Source organism: Lonchura striata, chromosome 1A, assembly GCF_050655825.1.
Source record: "Lonchura striata isolate lonStrDom1 chromosome 1A, ASM5065582v1, whole genome shotgun sequence".
Lineage (NCBI taxonomy): Eukaryota > Metazoa > Chordata > Aves > Passeriformes > Estrildidae > Lonchura > Lonchura striata.
In genome coordinates, this window is record NC_140741.1 from 19,458,137 (window position 1) to 19,471,332 (window position 13,196).

A 13,196-nucleotide genomic window follows, 5' to 3' on the forward strand; every position below is an offset into this window, starting at 1 on the left:
TTCCAATCCAAAGCCTCCAACCCTGATTTGTAGTTTACCTTTTAGTCTAGTCTTTTATTCTTTTATTAGATATGTATGTGTGTGTATAGCTGTATATTGTGTATATATAAGAATATAATGCCTTGTACTGAGTAAACTAATTTAGCACTAAGGTCTCTTCTATGGGAGAGGGAGACTTGTGAGCAAGTTCATGCTTGGCAGGACAAGTTCTGAGACACTATACTGTTTTTAATGTGTCTCTCATTTTCTTTCATAGGTGTTTGTCAAAGGTTGACTTTCTTTTGACATAATAGTAATTAAAAAAAATTACCTTGAATTGTCCATATTATTCTTCATTCATGTTTAGATGTCTTTTATTTGGTCTTTGTAAAAAAGAATATGATATGATCAAAGTATATATTCTTCCCTATAATATTCCTGAAGGTTCTCTTTTCCTTTTTATAGGTGGGTTGGATCCTGTCCATCCTCGATGAGCTGCAACTCAGCCCCCCACCTCCTGTGGCTGTCCTTCCACTTGGCACTGGGAATGACCTTGCCCGCACCCTCAACTGGGGTGGGGTAAGGACTGGCTGGGGTACCTTTATGTGGGGGTTCTCAACTTGCTGCTCAGATTTAGTTGTGTGGGGTGGAATTTCCTTTTGGCTACAATAGCAGGCACGGCTATGTCCAAGGTCTGTTTCACTCTGGCAGAATGGTTTGCTTCATTTTGCAGTCTGGGATTTTGCATTATTAATGATGTTGTCGCATCACAACATCAAAGTGTACATATATATATCTTGTATTTCAGGCCAGGTGACAAGAACAGTAAACAGGCTTCTAAATTAAGCATAATTTGAACTTTGTTTATCCTTTACTACAGCTTATTCCAGGAAACACAAATATTCTTTTAATTCTTCTCCTTATGGCCTTATGTTGCCTGCCCTAGACTTGTGCACCTCAATAGTAGCTCGTTAAAATCTTGATCAAAAATTTATCAAGGGTCTTAGGCATGTGTAAAAGGAGGGAAGTCTGTAGGTAATTAGTAACTTGATTTGTTTTCACCATCTGTGGCTGATACGCTGTTCACTCTGCTGTCAGGGTTACACAGATGAGCCAGTGTCTAAGATCCTGTGTCATGTAGAGGATGGAACCATTGTCCAGCTGGACCGTTGGAATCTCCAGGTTGAGCGCAACCCTGATTTGCCCCAGGATGAGCTGGAGGATGGGGCACGTAAGGTTAGAGCCAGCTTTTTCCCATGGAAGCTACAGAATGCTTATGGACCTCTTTGGGTTACACTAAGCAGCATGGGTGGGGAATTCTGCAACTTTTAAATTTTCTATTTGCATCTCTCCTTTTGATTCTTTTCATGCGTCAGTGATTCCAGAGTTGTACGAAAGGAATTTATTTGTTGTTTGAAACACCCTGGCATTGAACATTTATGTCAAAGATTAAATCCTGGAAAAAAAATCCCTAGCATTTTATCAGAAAGGTCATTGCTTTTCGCTAGTCACAGGAAAAGCAGCCCTGTCACTGCCATGCATTCCCCAATTAGACAAAACTAAAAACAGGATGTAAAATTTAATTCCTTAGGATTTGCTAAGGGATACAAACTATTTCCCACTTTACAGCAAGGTGTAGTGTATTTTTGCATTTAACGTCTTTCTATGTGGGTCTCCATGTAATCTCCACTAGTGTATCTTGGTAGTTAAAGAATGGGAATTTTTTTGCCAGGAAATCACATAGTAATTTATCATTTGGACTGGAGATGTTGAAAATACTACAAAACTAATAAAACCCCTCCCGATTCTGTGAACCATTTTCTTCTCAGTTATAATTTCCAGTTTATCTATTGGATGTTACAGTTGCCTCTCTAGAGGCCCGCTGGGTGTGTGAAACAAGGAAGAGGCCAGATGTGTGCCTGCCTGCCTCCTGCACTCTCAATAGGATTGGGGCTTCTTCTCTGGGACGGGACTTGGATTGCTCCTGGTTATATATGGAGCAAGAAGAACACAGCTGGAGCTTCATTTGCCATACTGAGCTTGAAGAGCCAGCAAAACCTTTGAAAACCTTTGTGTTGGTGATATATTGAGTGGTGCAGCCTTATGGGAAATCTAAATGACAACATAAGGAACCCTTTGATTTCTTGACAAAGACCCACATATGTTCATAAAGCACTGTAGGTCTATCTGTATTCTTCAAGCTCTTGTATCTGATCATTTTCCACAAGCCATTACTAACCCTCAGAGCAACCTTCTGCTTACATTTCCCTGATATGTTTTATTTTGTTCTTAGTAGGTTTCCATGATGACCCAAGTTTAAATAGTTAAACCCTGGTGTGTCGAGAAATGTTCCATTCATGCTGGTTTAATGTCTCTTTATTCTCTAATTACAGCTTCCCCTCAATGTCTTCAATAATTACTTCAGTCTTGGATTTGATGCACATGTTACACTGGAGTTCCATGAATCCAGAGGTAATAGGAACTTTTAATTTCCTTAGCCTTGTGGATGGTCTGTGATTTTATTAATTAGAAATAGAGTTGGATTTAACATCCTGTTCTTATAAATCAGAAGTAAAGATGGAACCTTAAAACCTTAAGATACATAGAGGAAGAAAAAATGATTGTGTTATGGATTTCCAAGGGACTTCATGATTAAGAAATGTAATAAGTACAAAGAAGACTGTAATGTACTGAAGGAAAAGGGCTGAAAGGGAAGCTTTACAAAGTGCTAGATCTTGTAAAGGAGAAAATATATGTCAGATGTGAGTGTGGAAGTGGAGGGAAGAGAAGAGCCACAAGACTGGAAGTGACAGGAGTATAATTGTGTTCTCAAACTGAACAGCTGTTACCTATGGATCAGTATACCACCATGTCCCTGGACTTGGCACAGATTCAGAGTGTCTCTATGCAAGTTAAAGGGTTTAATGTCTGCAGAAGTGTCAGGAATTTGAGCAGTTATAGCACCTTGTCTGCCTCCTTGCCAGTGGTAGCTCTGCCACCCTGTACAGACTGATCTGTGGTTTAAAGACTGATATGAGCAGCTTGGCACTGATGTGAATGGCTCTATTTATATGGTTTAGGCAGGTGTGCATGTGGAAACAAACCTTGCTGAGGTGTCTGCCTTCAGCTTTTGGTCATTCATATGGTGAATGACCATGGTCAGCTTCATATGCAGGTCAGCTTCACATGGTCAACTTCATATGCAGGTATTTTTTCTGAAACATTGCCTTCTTATAGTCACTGTCATACTATCAGAATGTCATTTCAAGATTAAAAGAAAGCACTCTAATGCCAGGCTAAATAAAGAGCAGGATACATGATGGAATGAGCTAATGCATATTTTATTATGTTTAAGACTGCTTCAAGCTTTAGGAATAATAATAAGGGGCCAGAAAAGGGCACAGGAATTAAATTATGACAGCTGTATGCATCTTTTTTTATGAGTGCATGTCACTCTGCATTGCTAATGTGACTGTGAATATACTGTATAGATTGAATGCATGGCTACTTTCTCATTTAATGGAGGCATTATTTAATAATGAAGTTATGGAGCCCTATAAAGGATGAATGTTATTCCAGACATGCCAGGGTTTTAAAAATTTACACGGGTGAAAAAGCACTTGGCAGAGCAAGCTGTGTGTCTGAGAATATATGGCCAGCAGAGCTTCTGTAATCCAAGTCTTCACTGCTGGTGTAGTCCTTGTCTTCTCAAATGCTAAAATACATGAAGTGAAATCTATGTATTTTAGAAGAGGAAAACTTATAGCCTTGCTGGTGCTGTTGCTGGTGTGTGGGTTGTATTATTTTTCATGTGGAATTGGGGTTGTTCTGCCTGCAGAAGAAAAGGTTCCTGGGAATACTTATTATAGCCTTTCAGTACTCGAAGGGGATTTGTAAAAAAAATTGTGACTTGTTTCAATAGGACAAGGGATAATGGCTCTAAGCAAAAATAGTCTAAATTTGGACTAGATATAAGGAATACGTTTTTAACAATGAGGTGGTAAAACACTGGCACAGGGAGTCCAGAGAGGTGGTGAGTGCCCCATCCCTGGAAACATTCAAAGTTGGATTGAACGAGGCTCTGAGCAACCTGATCTAGGTGAAGATGTCCCTGCCTGTTGCAGGGGATTGGACTAGATGGACTTTAAAGGCTTCTTCCAGCCCAAGGAATCCTGTGAATTAAGCAATGCAAAGCTTGGTGAATTAAGCAGTGCAAAGCAGATTATGATCTTATTTTCCACTGATGATAATCCAGAGAAATTCTTAGCAATGGTAGCAAAATGTTAAGTACTTTCATAGCTATAGCATTTGTGCTCTTGCGGTAATTGGCTGTATACATTTGCTTATGTGGAACTATTGTAATCATATATGGCATTAAAACAAATTAGTATCATGCCTGAAAACCAAAATAAGATAAATTGATATGAGCTCTCAGCCTAGCAGGACATGTTAAGCAGTAGATATTGGTCAGCTGTATTATTTAGAATAAGCAATGATTGCAGTGTCTTAGAGGAACCTATACATTAATGTGGCCTTTTCCATGGCAACCTCTAGAGTTTTCTTTTGACTAATCAGATTGAGACTTAAGGATTGGATCCAAGTCTAATGTATTTAGCTCTGCTTCTCTGAGAAGTGTTCTGAGTACTGGCTGTTTCCAGCTTCCTCCATTGGTATCCTTATGCTTTGGTAGAGCATGGAAGATGCAATTTACTTTATCCCCGCTGACATGCTGTTTGATCCCTCAGCTGTGCAGGACTGTTCATTTGCAGGAAACTTCCCCACTGCACACAGAGTCTAACACATTCTATTTTCTCCTTCTTTTATGGTTTAGGAATGGCAAGGATGGAGTAAGCCTTGGCTATGCACTCAATAATTTACTTCTACAATCAGTTACACTCTAATCAACTTAAGGCTCTATTTTATATCACAGAGTCCTTCCTCCTTACCCGTGTTCATCTGTATTGGCAGAAGTAGGACCAGTAGGTTGAGGGACTGCTGAATCCCTGACATCAGAAAGATTCCTTTCCCTGTTCTAAACTGGGAATAAATCCATGTAAGGTCCAGTGCTGTGGTGTCTGCTGTTTGGAACTATCAAAGATACTCACATGAGAGAATGTACACAGGCACTAAGTCTTCAGAAGCTTTCTGCTGCTTAGCATGGGGTGTTGAGACTCTCTGCAAAGAGCTGTGAGCTCAATAAGTGAGATGAGATTGATTTATATAGTTAAATTCATTGTTTGAAGTAGAAGTGGCTCAGACAGAGTTTGAGTCACCTGTGACACAGCAACAGCTATAGTAACTGGGCCAACAAACAAATCAGAAACCTTAAGCAGCTCACTCTCACAAAATGGACCCATATTTTGTGAGATGTAGTGGCTTTCAAGAGGTATGGAAGTATTGTTTTAAGTGGTCATTTGAGAAGTAATTTAGATGTGTCCACACTTATGTGATGCTTTAGCCAGGACTGCCTTGGTAGGAGTGATGTTTTCACTAGAGAATCAATGAGTCAGAGTGAGCAGTTGGCACTAACACTGAATACAGGGTCAGAAGGGCTTCTTCTGGAATCTCTAGATGCCACAAACAAGGAAAGCTGTTTCCAAGGAGGCTCAAGAATGAACTGTTTACTGAGAAATATGCTTTATATTGGAAGCTTAAGAGAATTCCATTTAGCTTATTGAAAAGAAGGTTAAGAAGTAATTTAATCACTGCCTATAAGTATTTACTCAAGGAGAAGATATCCAATAGTTGAAGGCTCTTTAATCTGACAGGGAAGTATAACAAGATTTAGCAGTTGGCAGTTGAAGACTGAAAATTTCAAGATTGGAAACTGCCACATTGACATTAACAGAGAGAACAATTAACCATTATATGTACATTACTACTAAACTTAAAATTATCCATGTCTTTGAGTCTAATCAAAATTAAATGGGTTTCTAAATAGGTTTTAAAGTAACCAGTTTCTTTTTTTTCCCTTTTTCCTGCAGAAATCTTTGGGTAGAAATGTCTATTCCTTAGTAACTCTATAACACATCGGAATTTAGGGCCTGTTTCACCTTGTAATTTACTAATGCTTTACTCCTGGTTCAAGCATGGGTTATTGTTCCATAAATTTCTAATAATTCTTACAGATTTGTTCTCCATTGTTAGAAACAGAAATTCTACAAATTCTATTGAGGGATCATAAGTTGATTAGTCTGAGAGGTGTTAAATTAACTGATTGAATTCTTGTTATCTCTTTGATCTCTTTCTACTCTCTACAAGAAAAGGGATGAATTCAATATCAATGTTTGAAATCTGATAGCAGAGAAAGGCACAGATGGGGGATTCACACATGCAAAACATATTTATGGTAATATTTTCTATGAGTGATACACTCAAAGCACTGTAGTGCTGGCAGGGAATGTGAAGGTAGAATGAAGTCTACTAGTTTTATTAGGGTATTTTACTTTTTTTTTCATCCTTTCACAGAAGCAAATCCAGAGAAATTCAACAGCCGATTTAGAAATAAAATGTTTTATGCTGGGGTAAGTACAGATTTGTCTCACAGAATGATGTTAGCTTAGTTGCTTGAGTGTCTTCTTAATTATCTTCCCCCTCACTTTCTCACATCAGGAGCTCATGTCACTTCATTCTGCCTGTTACAATTTCAAGTGCACTCATGCTGTTTCTGGCAGTGCCACACACAGGTGTCTGTAGAAAAGAGCCTCTGGTACTGTTGTTATACAGAGCTGAGCAGGTGAGAAAAGTGCCACTCCTTTGGACACAGTGCTGGTCATATCTTGGTCCCTCTGCTTCTGGCTCATAAGCTTCTCAAGGCACAACTCTGCTTCTTTCAGGGTTTGGGAACTGCATTGATACTGACTTTCCTAGAGGAATTCCCAAAGTTTTGGCCTGTATCTTTGTAGCTTCAAGGAGCAGTCTTGGATGTAGGGTGATGGGGAGTGCAGGGCACAAATCAGATATTTGGAGTGATTAATGATGGGTGAATATGCACATATAATTACTCGCTTGTGCATCCAGGAGGCAAATGGACAACACTTTATTCTAAAGCCATTGAGAGCAAACACCAGTTTGATAATGAATGGCATACAATGTATTTCTGAATGATGACACCCACTGTACCCACGTGCCTTAAACATGAAAACAAGTATGTGTGCAAGAATTTGTGCTTAATGGTCCAGGACACCACTGAACTTGGGTATCCAAGGACTTTTTTTTTCAGTTAAGCTCTCAAAAGCAGAAGTATCACAATTTAAAACAACAAAATTAAGTAATCTTTTCTGAGACAGTAAGTTTGACCAAAGGCTGGCATTTTGGTAATTAGCTCTGTGGAGGGATAAGAACTGAGGGGGGGAAAAAAAAGAGAGGAAGTGTTGACAATTCCTGCACTGATTTCTGTTGCAGGCAGCCTTTACAGACTTTCTGCAAAGAAGCTCAAGAGATTTATCCAAGCATGTTAAAGTTGTGGTGAGTATAAGAAATTGTTTCATAGTATTGTGGGAAGAGGGTGGGGGTTTGGAGAGAGAGTGAGGTGAGAGTTTAATGGCTCTGTTACTTTTCAGTTTTGAGCATGACATTTGCAACACATTCCAAGGAAAATCTTGGGAAAGCTGTTACAAAGCAGCAACACTTCTCTTGTCTGTGGCTCCATTCAGCAATTTCTCTGTGCTCTGTCACTTTGGCTTTGTAGTGTGATGGTACAGACCTGACTCCAAAGATCCAGGAGCTGAAGTTCCAGTGTATAGTGTTTTTAAACATACCCAGGTAAGCTCAAGACAGATTCTTGAAGTTATATAAGAAAAATAACAAGAGTTTTCAAGAGACACTTGCCGCTTGTCCTAGGCTGGGTGAATGTACAGGAATCAATTTGAATGTACAGGAAGGCAGCCTCTGGGCTACCTTGTTTAGAGCTGGCTACTTATAATGCTGTTAACTGAGCTAACAGAATGGTATCAGAGCTCAGGGTGCAGCAAAACCATTCCTTAAAAAGCTGATTATCCTGATGCAGTAGAAATGCTTAACAAACACACTTTGAAGAGCTGTGCATCTAACCTGCAAACAAGTTAGTAAAGGAACAGATACCTGGTCTTGTGCTTAATTAGAATCAAAGAGTGGGGAAAAAAGGAAAACGGGAGGAGGGGACAGAAATGGAGAGAGGGGAAGAACAAATATTTTCCCGGTTAAGGAATACCAAACTGCTGAAAGGAGTCATAGTTATTAATGTGTTACAGTGTCCTTAATAAAAATACAGCTGAATTATCAAAAGTTGTTGATCTCCTGCTCTCTAGAACAGTAGTCTCCGAACTTAATTTGATTGTTCATTTGTATCAGTCAACAGCTTTTAAACACCACCCCAATATATGCATATTTATAAATTTTATACATGTACCGCTATTCTAGTATTACAAGCCATATAAAGCATGCACAAATATGAATTAAGAAAGAATGTCATAAAGATGAAACAAACAAAATTTTTAAATGTTTGCTTTCTTATCGAAAGTAAAAGTACTATTTTTCTTCATACACTCCAATTGTCTTGTCAGTTGTGGATTTTTCTTGCATGCATCCCACTTTGGAGACCATTGCTTTAGACAACCTCCTACTTTGCTCCACAAGAAGTCCCAAGCACTTAATCTTTTGAGCTTCTGCTTGGTGCCACCACTTCAAAGTTCCCTCTTCTATCACTTTCAGATCACTTTCACATCTATTCTTTGATGGTAGAAAAGAGAAATGCCACAGCTGTATTTGTTCCAGCTTCTTATGTTTCCCTGCCTCCTCAAACTATGCAATGTTTTGCATTCCTTGTGCTGAGCTAGCAGGGAGAGGGAAAAGAGGGGTAAAACGGCTTTATGGCTTAACAGCTTACCAGAAGGAATCAAAGCAAATAGGGAGTGCTGCTGATCCATGGCCTGTTTCCTGGTGTTTCCCCATTTCCCTCTCAGAGAGGAACCTGATAAAGTTTTTGGTGGATACACCTGAGGGTGTTGTATCATCTTGGGAACAAAAAGAACAGGCTAAGAGGTTAGTAGTCAGGACCCATCAGGGCAAGCTGCTTTCTCCAGCTCACTCTCCAAACCTCTCTCTGTAGGTATTGTGCTGGCACAATGCCCTGGGGGAACCCTGGTGACCACAGAGACTTTGAGCCCCAGCGTCACGACGATGGCTACATCGAAGTCATCGGGTTCACCATGGCCTCGCTGGTGAGTACAGGGGTGCTGCTGGGCTGGAGAGCTCCGTGGGCAGCCCTGCAGGGTGCAAAATACTCCTTGGTACTGAAAAACAGATGTGTTTCCCCATGGTCATACAAGGCCAAAGAGAGCTCTGCTGTTAAACAGCAGAGCCAAATGGCTATTTTCTGATAAGTGTTATTTAATAATAAAAAGTATTACTTGCAAAATATGACTGATTTGCATGTGCAGTGCTCTGAAGTTAAATGGCAAGATTCTTACAGTAAGAACAGTATGATAAGAGCATAAAGTCATGATTTTACTGTGGGAATACTAATAATACTATGATCAAATAAATACTCCTTTCTCTCTTTAACTTTTATATATTTCATTCTATGGTATTAAAGTCTATTTTTAAGTATAGCTGGTATAGAAATATGAAATATTATATAAACTTATATAGACATACAATTTCCATATGTTCAGCACAAATCTTGTGAAACTTTAGTAATAGCTGTGGAAAACTATTGGTATTTCTTGCATGAATTTTATCTCTCCTTTTTGTTCTGCTAGGAAAAGGAAATTCAGCCAACAATTTTGTCAGTGTACTTTCTTCCAATGCTGCCCTTAAAGTGAACTAAACTGAGTTGCCATAAAAGCAATCTTCCTCTAAATACCCTGGGAGACACTGTGACAGTGTCTTCTGGGGGTGGTTAAATGCAGCCAAAGTTGGCAATTATTCCCATGCTAGCACCAGCCTACCTAAGGCACTGCAGCTTGGGCTTAGTGTGGCCAGCAGGAAGTGGACTTGCTGGCGAATTCTTATAGCTCACACTTACCTCCATACCTGTAGGCCTTTGTTGCTGCTGTCTCATGTAACCCAGTTTAAAACAAAGATGGATAAGCCTGTTTTAGCTAAACTCCTTAGTTGTGTGACCTGCCCTCAGTCCATATCACTTTCAGTAAATACCCACTGTAATGGTGTTTGTTTCCTCAAAGAGAAATTCAAGCAAATCTAATCTTCAAAGTAAGCAACAGGCAGTCTTGGTCAATCTTTCCTTCTTTCCTTTCAAAGTTTGTCTGGGTTAAGGATACTCCTGGACTTTCTTTTTTTTTTTTTTTTTTTTTTTTTAATTTTTTAATGGGCCTTGTAGATTATGGAAATAACCCACAAGAAAAATTTTATTTATTAGCCTAGTAGATGCTGTGGAATAAAAGTGAAGAGAAGTTTAGGATATGTTTTTGAAAATGCTGTCAAAACCTTAGCATGTACAAACTCACAGTTTTCAGTCAGAAGAGCTTTTCATTTTTGCCACTAACACAGTTCTAATCAATGGAAGTCTCTAGACAGATCTTGAAAGATACCAACAATTTCAGTTGGGGCTGAATTTAAGAAGTAGGGCCCTTTGAATTTCTGTTTCTATTTAAAGGAGAACTGTGGGTCTACAGGTGTACTTTGGTTATGAAGCTGAAGAATGATTGTAACCCTAGACTGTGTTGATATAATCCTGACTTGCCTTGTATGTCTCAGATGTGCTTGTTGTACCTAAGTGGGTTTGTGAAACCAAGGGAAAGAACTACTTCATAAAAAGCATTCTTATATTGTTGATCATATTGGCAATTGATCCATAATATTAAGTGCACAGGCCTTGACTTGTGTTTGCACTGTTCTCTGTTAGCATTGCATTAATATGAGATCTTTTTTCTGCATCTGAGATGAGAGTTAATTGTTACATAATACTCATATTCATTAAAAAAATACTTTTCTGCCCAAACACATCTGCCTAGAACTTGAAGGATCTGCTCATTGCCTTCCTTAATTTCTTTCAAGTGAATTCTTTAACATGATATTTAATTGTTTTAACAAGGTCCTTCTGCTTGCTCTTTTCAGCCTGTGTAATGTTGAGGTTGACTTGATGTGCAAGCTTTCATAATAAAAAATTTATCTAATTCATATTAAGAACTATTCTGTTCAGGAAGGGGAAATAGTTTTTCTGTCTCACAGATGTATCTAATTAGGGATGTTGTTTTAAAGAACAAATAATTATTAGCATGACTGTTACTGTAAAAACAAATTGACCAAAACAACTAGAAAGCTTTAAGAATAAACACAGTTATTAATTTGTGTGTACACATGTGTGTATATATAGATCATGAGTCCTATAATGCACGTGGTTAGATGTCTGCTTGTTGCTGTGCAGTTTTGGGGTGAAAACACTTTCATTGTGCTCTTTCAGAATAGCTCAGGTATGGAGTACTGTGTAAAGGATGCTGCCAGCAAAGTGGCATTTTGGATTTGTTAACTGCCTCAGCTGCCTCTGTTCTGAGCTATCTTTTCCCTGCTTGGTGTTTTGTTTGTTTGTGTATTTTGTTTGTTTTTTGCAGGCTGCTCTCCAGGTGGGTGGTCACGGAGAGCGCTTGCACCAGTGCCGGGAGGTGACGCTTTTGACGTACAAGTCCATCCCCATGCAAGTGGACGGCGAGCCCTGTCGGCTGGCTCCCTCCCTCATCCGCATCTCCTTAAGGAACCAAGCCAACATGGTGCAGAAAAGCAAGAGGAGAACGTCCATGCCTTTGCTGAATGAGTGAGTTGCATATGTGCATGTCCTAATGGCAGGCAGCCCGTGTGGGGCAGCATATTCCGTCATGGATTTTGCATGTACTGGACTTGCAGCGCATTTGAAAAATAAATTTACAAAAATCACATCTTCTGAAGTCCCTTTTCACTCTGTTGTAAATACTTACCTGATTTTCTTTTTATCTTCTGAGTTACCCCTGTCTTGCTTTCAGACTGGTGTTCTATCTTTCTGTTATGTATTTGTTTATTTAGAGAGGTTTCCACAGGCTTGGCAGTGTGCCTCTTGGCTTCTGATGGTTCTGCATATGTATGCTATTTGCCCTTTAAATTTTTTTTATTTGGTTTCTCACCTTTCTTGATCTGCTTTTTAAGCTGCCTTGAAGACCCCGTAAGAAATTGCCACAATCAAGAGCTAATCAGGACATATTTCAGTCTCTGCTGCAAGCGCATGCTGCCTGGCAGACTCTGTGGAGAAGGATTTGAATGTCCTGAAAGAACTGGTTGTAGTTTGTAGCAAATCTTTCTCCAGTATAGAAACCCAAATGAGCAATGAGTGTTGTAAATATGACAGGAGAAAAGCTAAGATTGGAAACTAGTAACTTGTGAAAGGGAATACACAGGACTAACATTCCTTTTCATGATTAAACTTTCTTTACAAGCACTGCAGATATAATTTAATCAGAAGAAACCTAAATAGTCAAATTTTGACCTATGAAAGTGGCAATCTAATAAAATAATTTAGATTATTTTGTAGAGGGTATTATTGCAATCCTTGTGTAGGTCTTTATTGCTGCTAAAATGAATGTTTCAAGGGACTTGGCTGTTTTTCATCAAATATTCCAAATGTGAAGCAAAACAGTCTGTCCCTTTTTCAAAGATACTGAACTAATGCCCTAAAGTTATTAAGAATCCATATTTAATTAGAACACTCATGCATAGAGGCTTTAATATTTCTGGGGAAATGGGTGGGGGAATTTTGCTGTTGCAATTGTAATGGTGAGGCAGGTTCTGTGAAGAGATGTAGTACCTTCCAAAAGACTAGCTCATGTAACTGGAAATAAAAAGACAAGGTCTTAGGCACACCTTTTCTTTTCACCTATCGTAAAAGTTGTCTCCGTTACTGCTGTGTATCTAGAGAAAGGTCCTTCTTTACATCAAACTTTGACTCCAGCCCTTAAAAGTTTTTTGTCATCCCCTGGCTGTCAATCTATTAATGTAATCAAAGCCACCCTGGTTACTTTCAACGTGTACATGTTCAATTTAGCACTCTGCTCTCTTACTGAGACTAATGCTTTAAGTTGCAGTAGAAGCCCGTTTCTCTAATGTGCAATTTCTATTTGCCTGGAAAATATATAAGGTATATTCATCTTTCTTGAGCAGAGAATAGCAGCAGTGCCAAATTTCACCCAACCACAACTCCTTAATCTTTAGTGAAAGCTAGAATAAAGCAAAGGGCAGCCCTGGGACATCTT

The 13,196-nt window shown here is 39.0% G+C and overlaps 1 protein-coding gene across 9 annotated transcripts in view; it reads left to right on the plus strand.

The window, feature by feature from the left end:
* Positions 1-13,196, plus strand: part of DGKI (diacylglycerol kinase iota) — a 203,213-nt gene that overhangs the window by 108,975 nt on the left and 81,042 nt on the right. For all 9 annotated transcript variants that reach the window (XM_021552019.4, XM_021552020.3, XM_085568617.1 and 6 more), the window contains 8 exons: positions 445-558; positions 1,078-1,215; positions 2,373-2,451; positions 6,448-6,503; positions 7,384-7,446; positions 7,670-7,743; positions 9,068-9,179; positions 11,532-11,731. In XM_021552019.4, the coding sequence (XP_021407694.3) occupies positions 445-558; positions 1,078-1,215; positions 2,373-2,451; positions 6,448-6,503; positions 7,384-7,446; positions 7,670-7,743; positions 9,068-9,179; positions 11,532-11,731 (836 nt within the window). The remainder of the gene's footprint in view (positions 1-444; positions 559-1,077; positions 1,216-2,372; positions 2,452-6,447; positions 6,504-7,383; positions 7,447-7,669; positions 7,744-9,067; positions 9,180-11,531; positions 11,732-13,196) is intronic.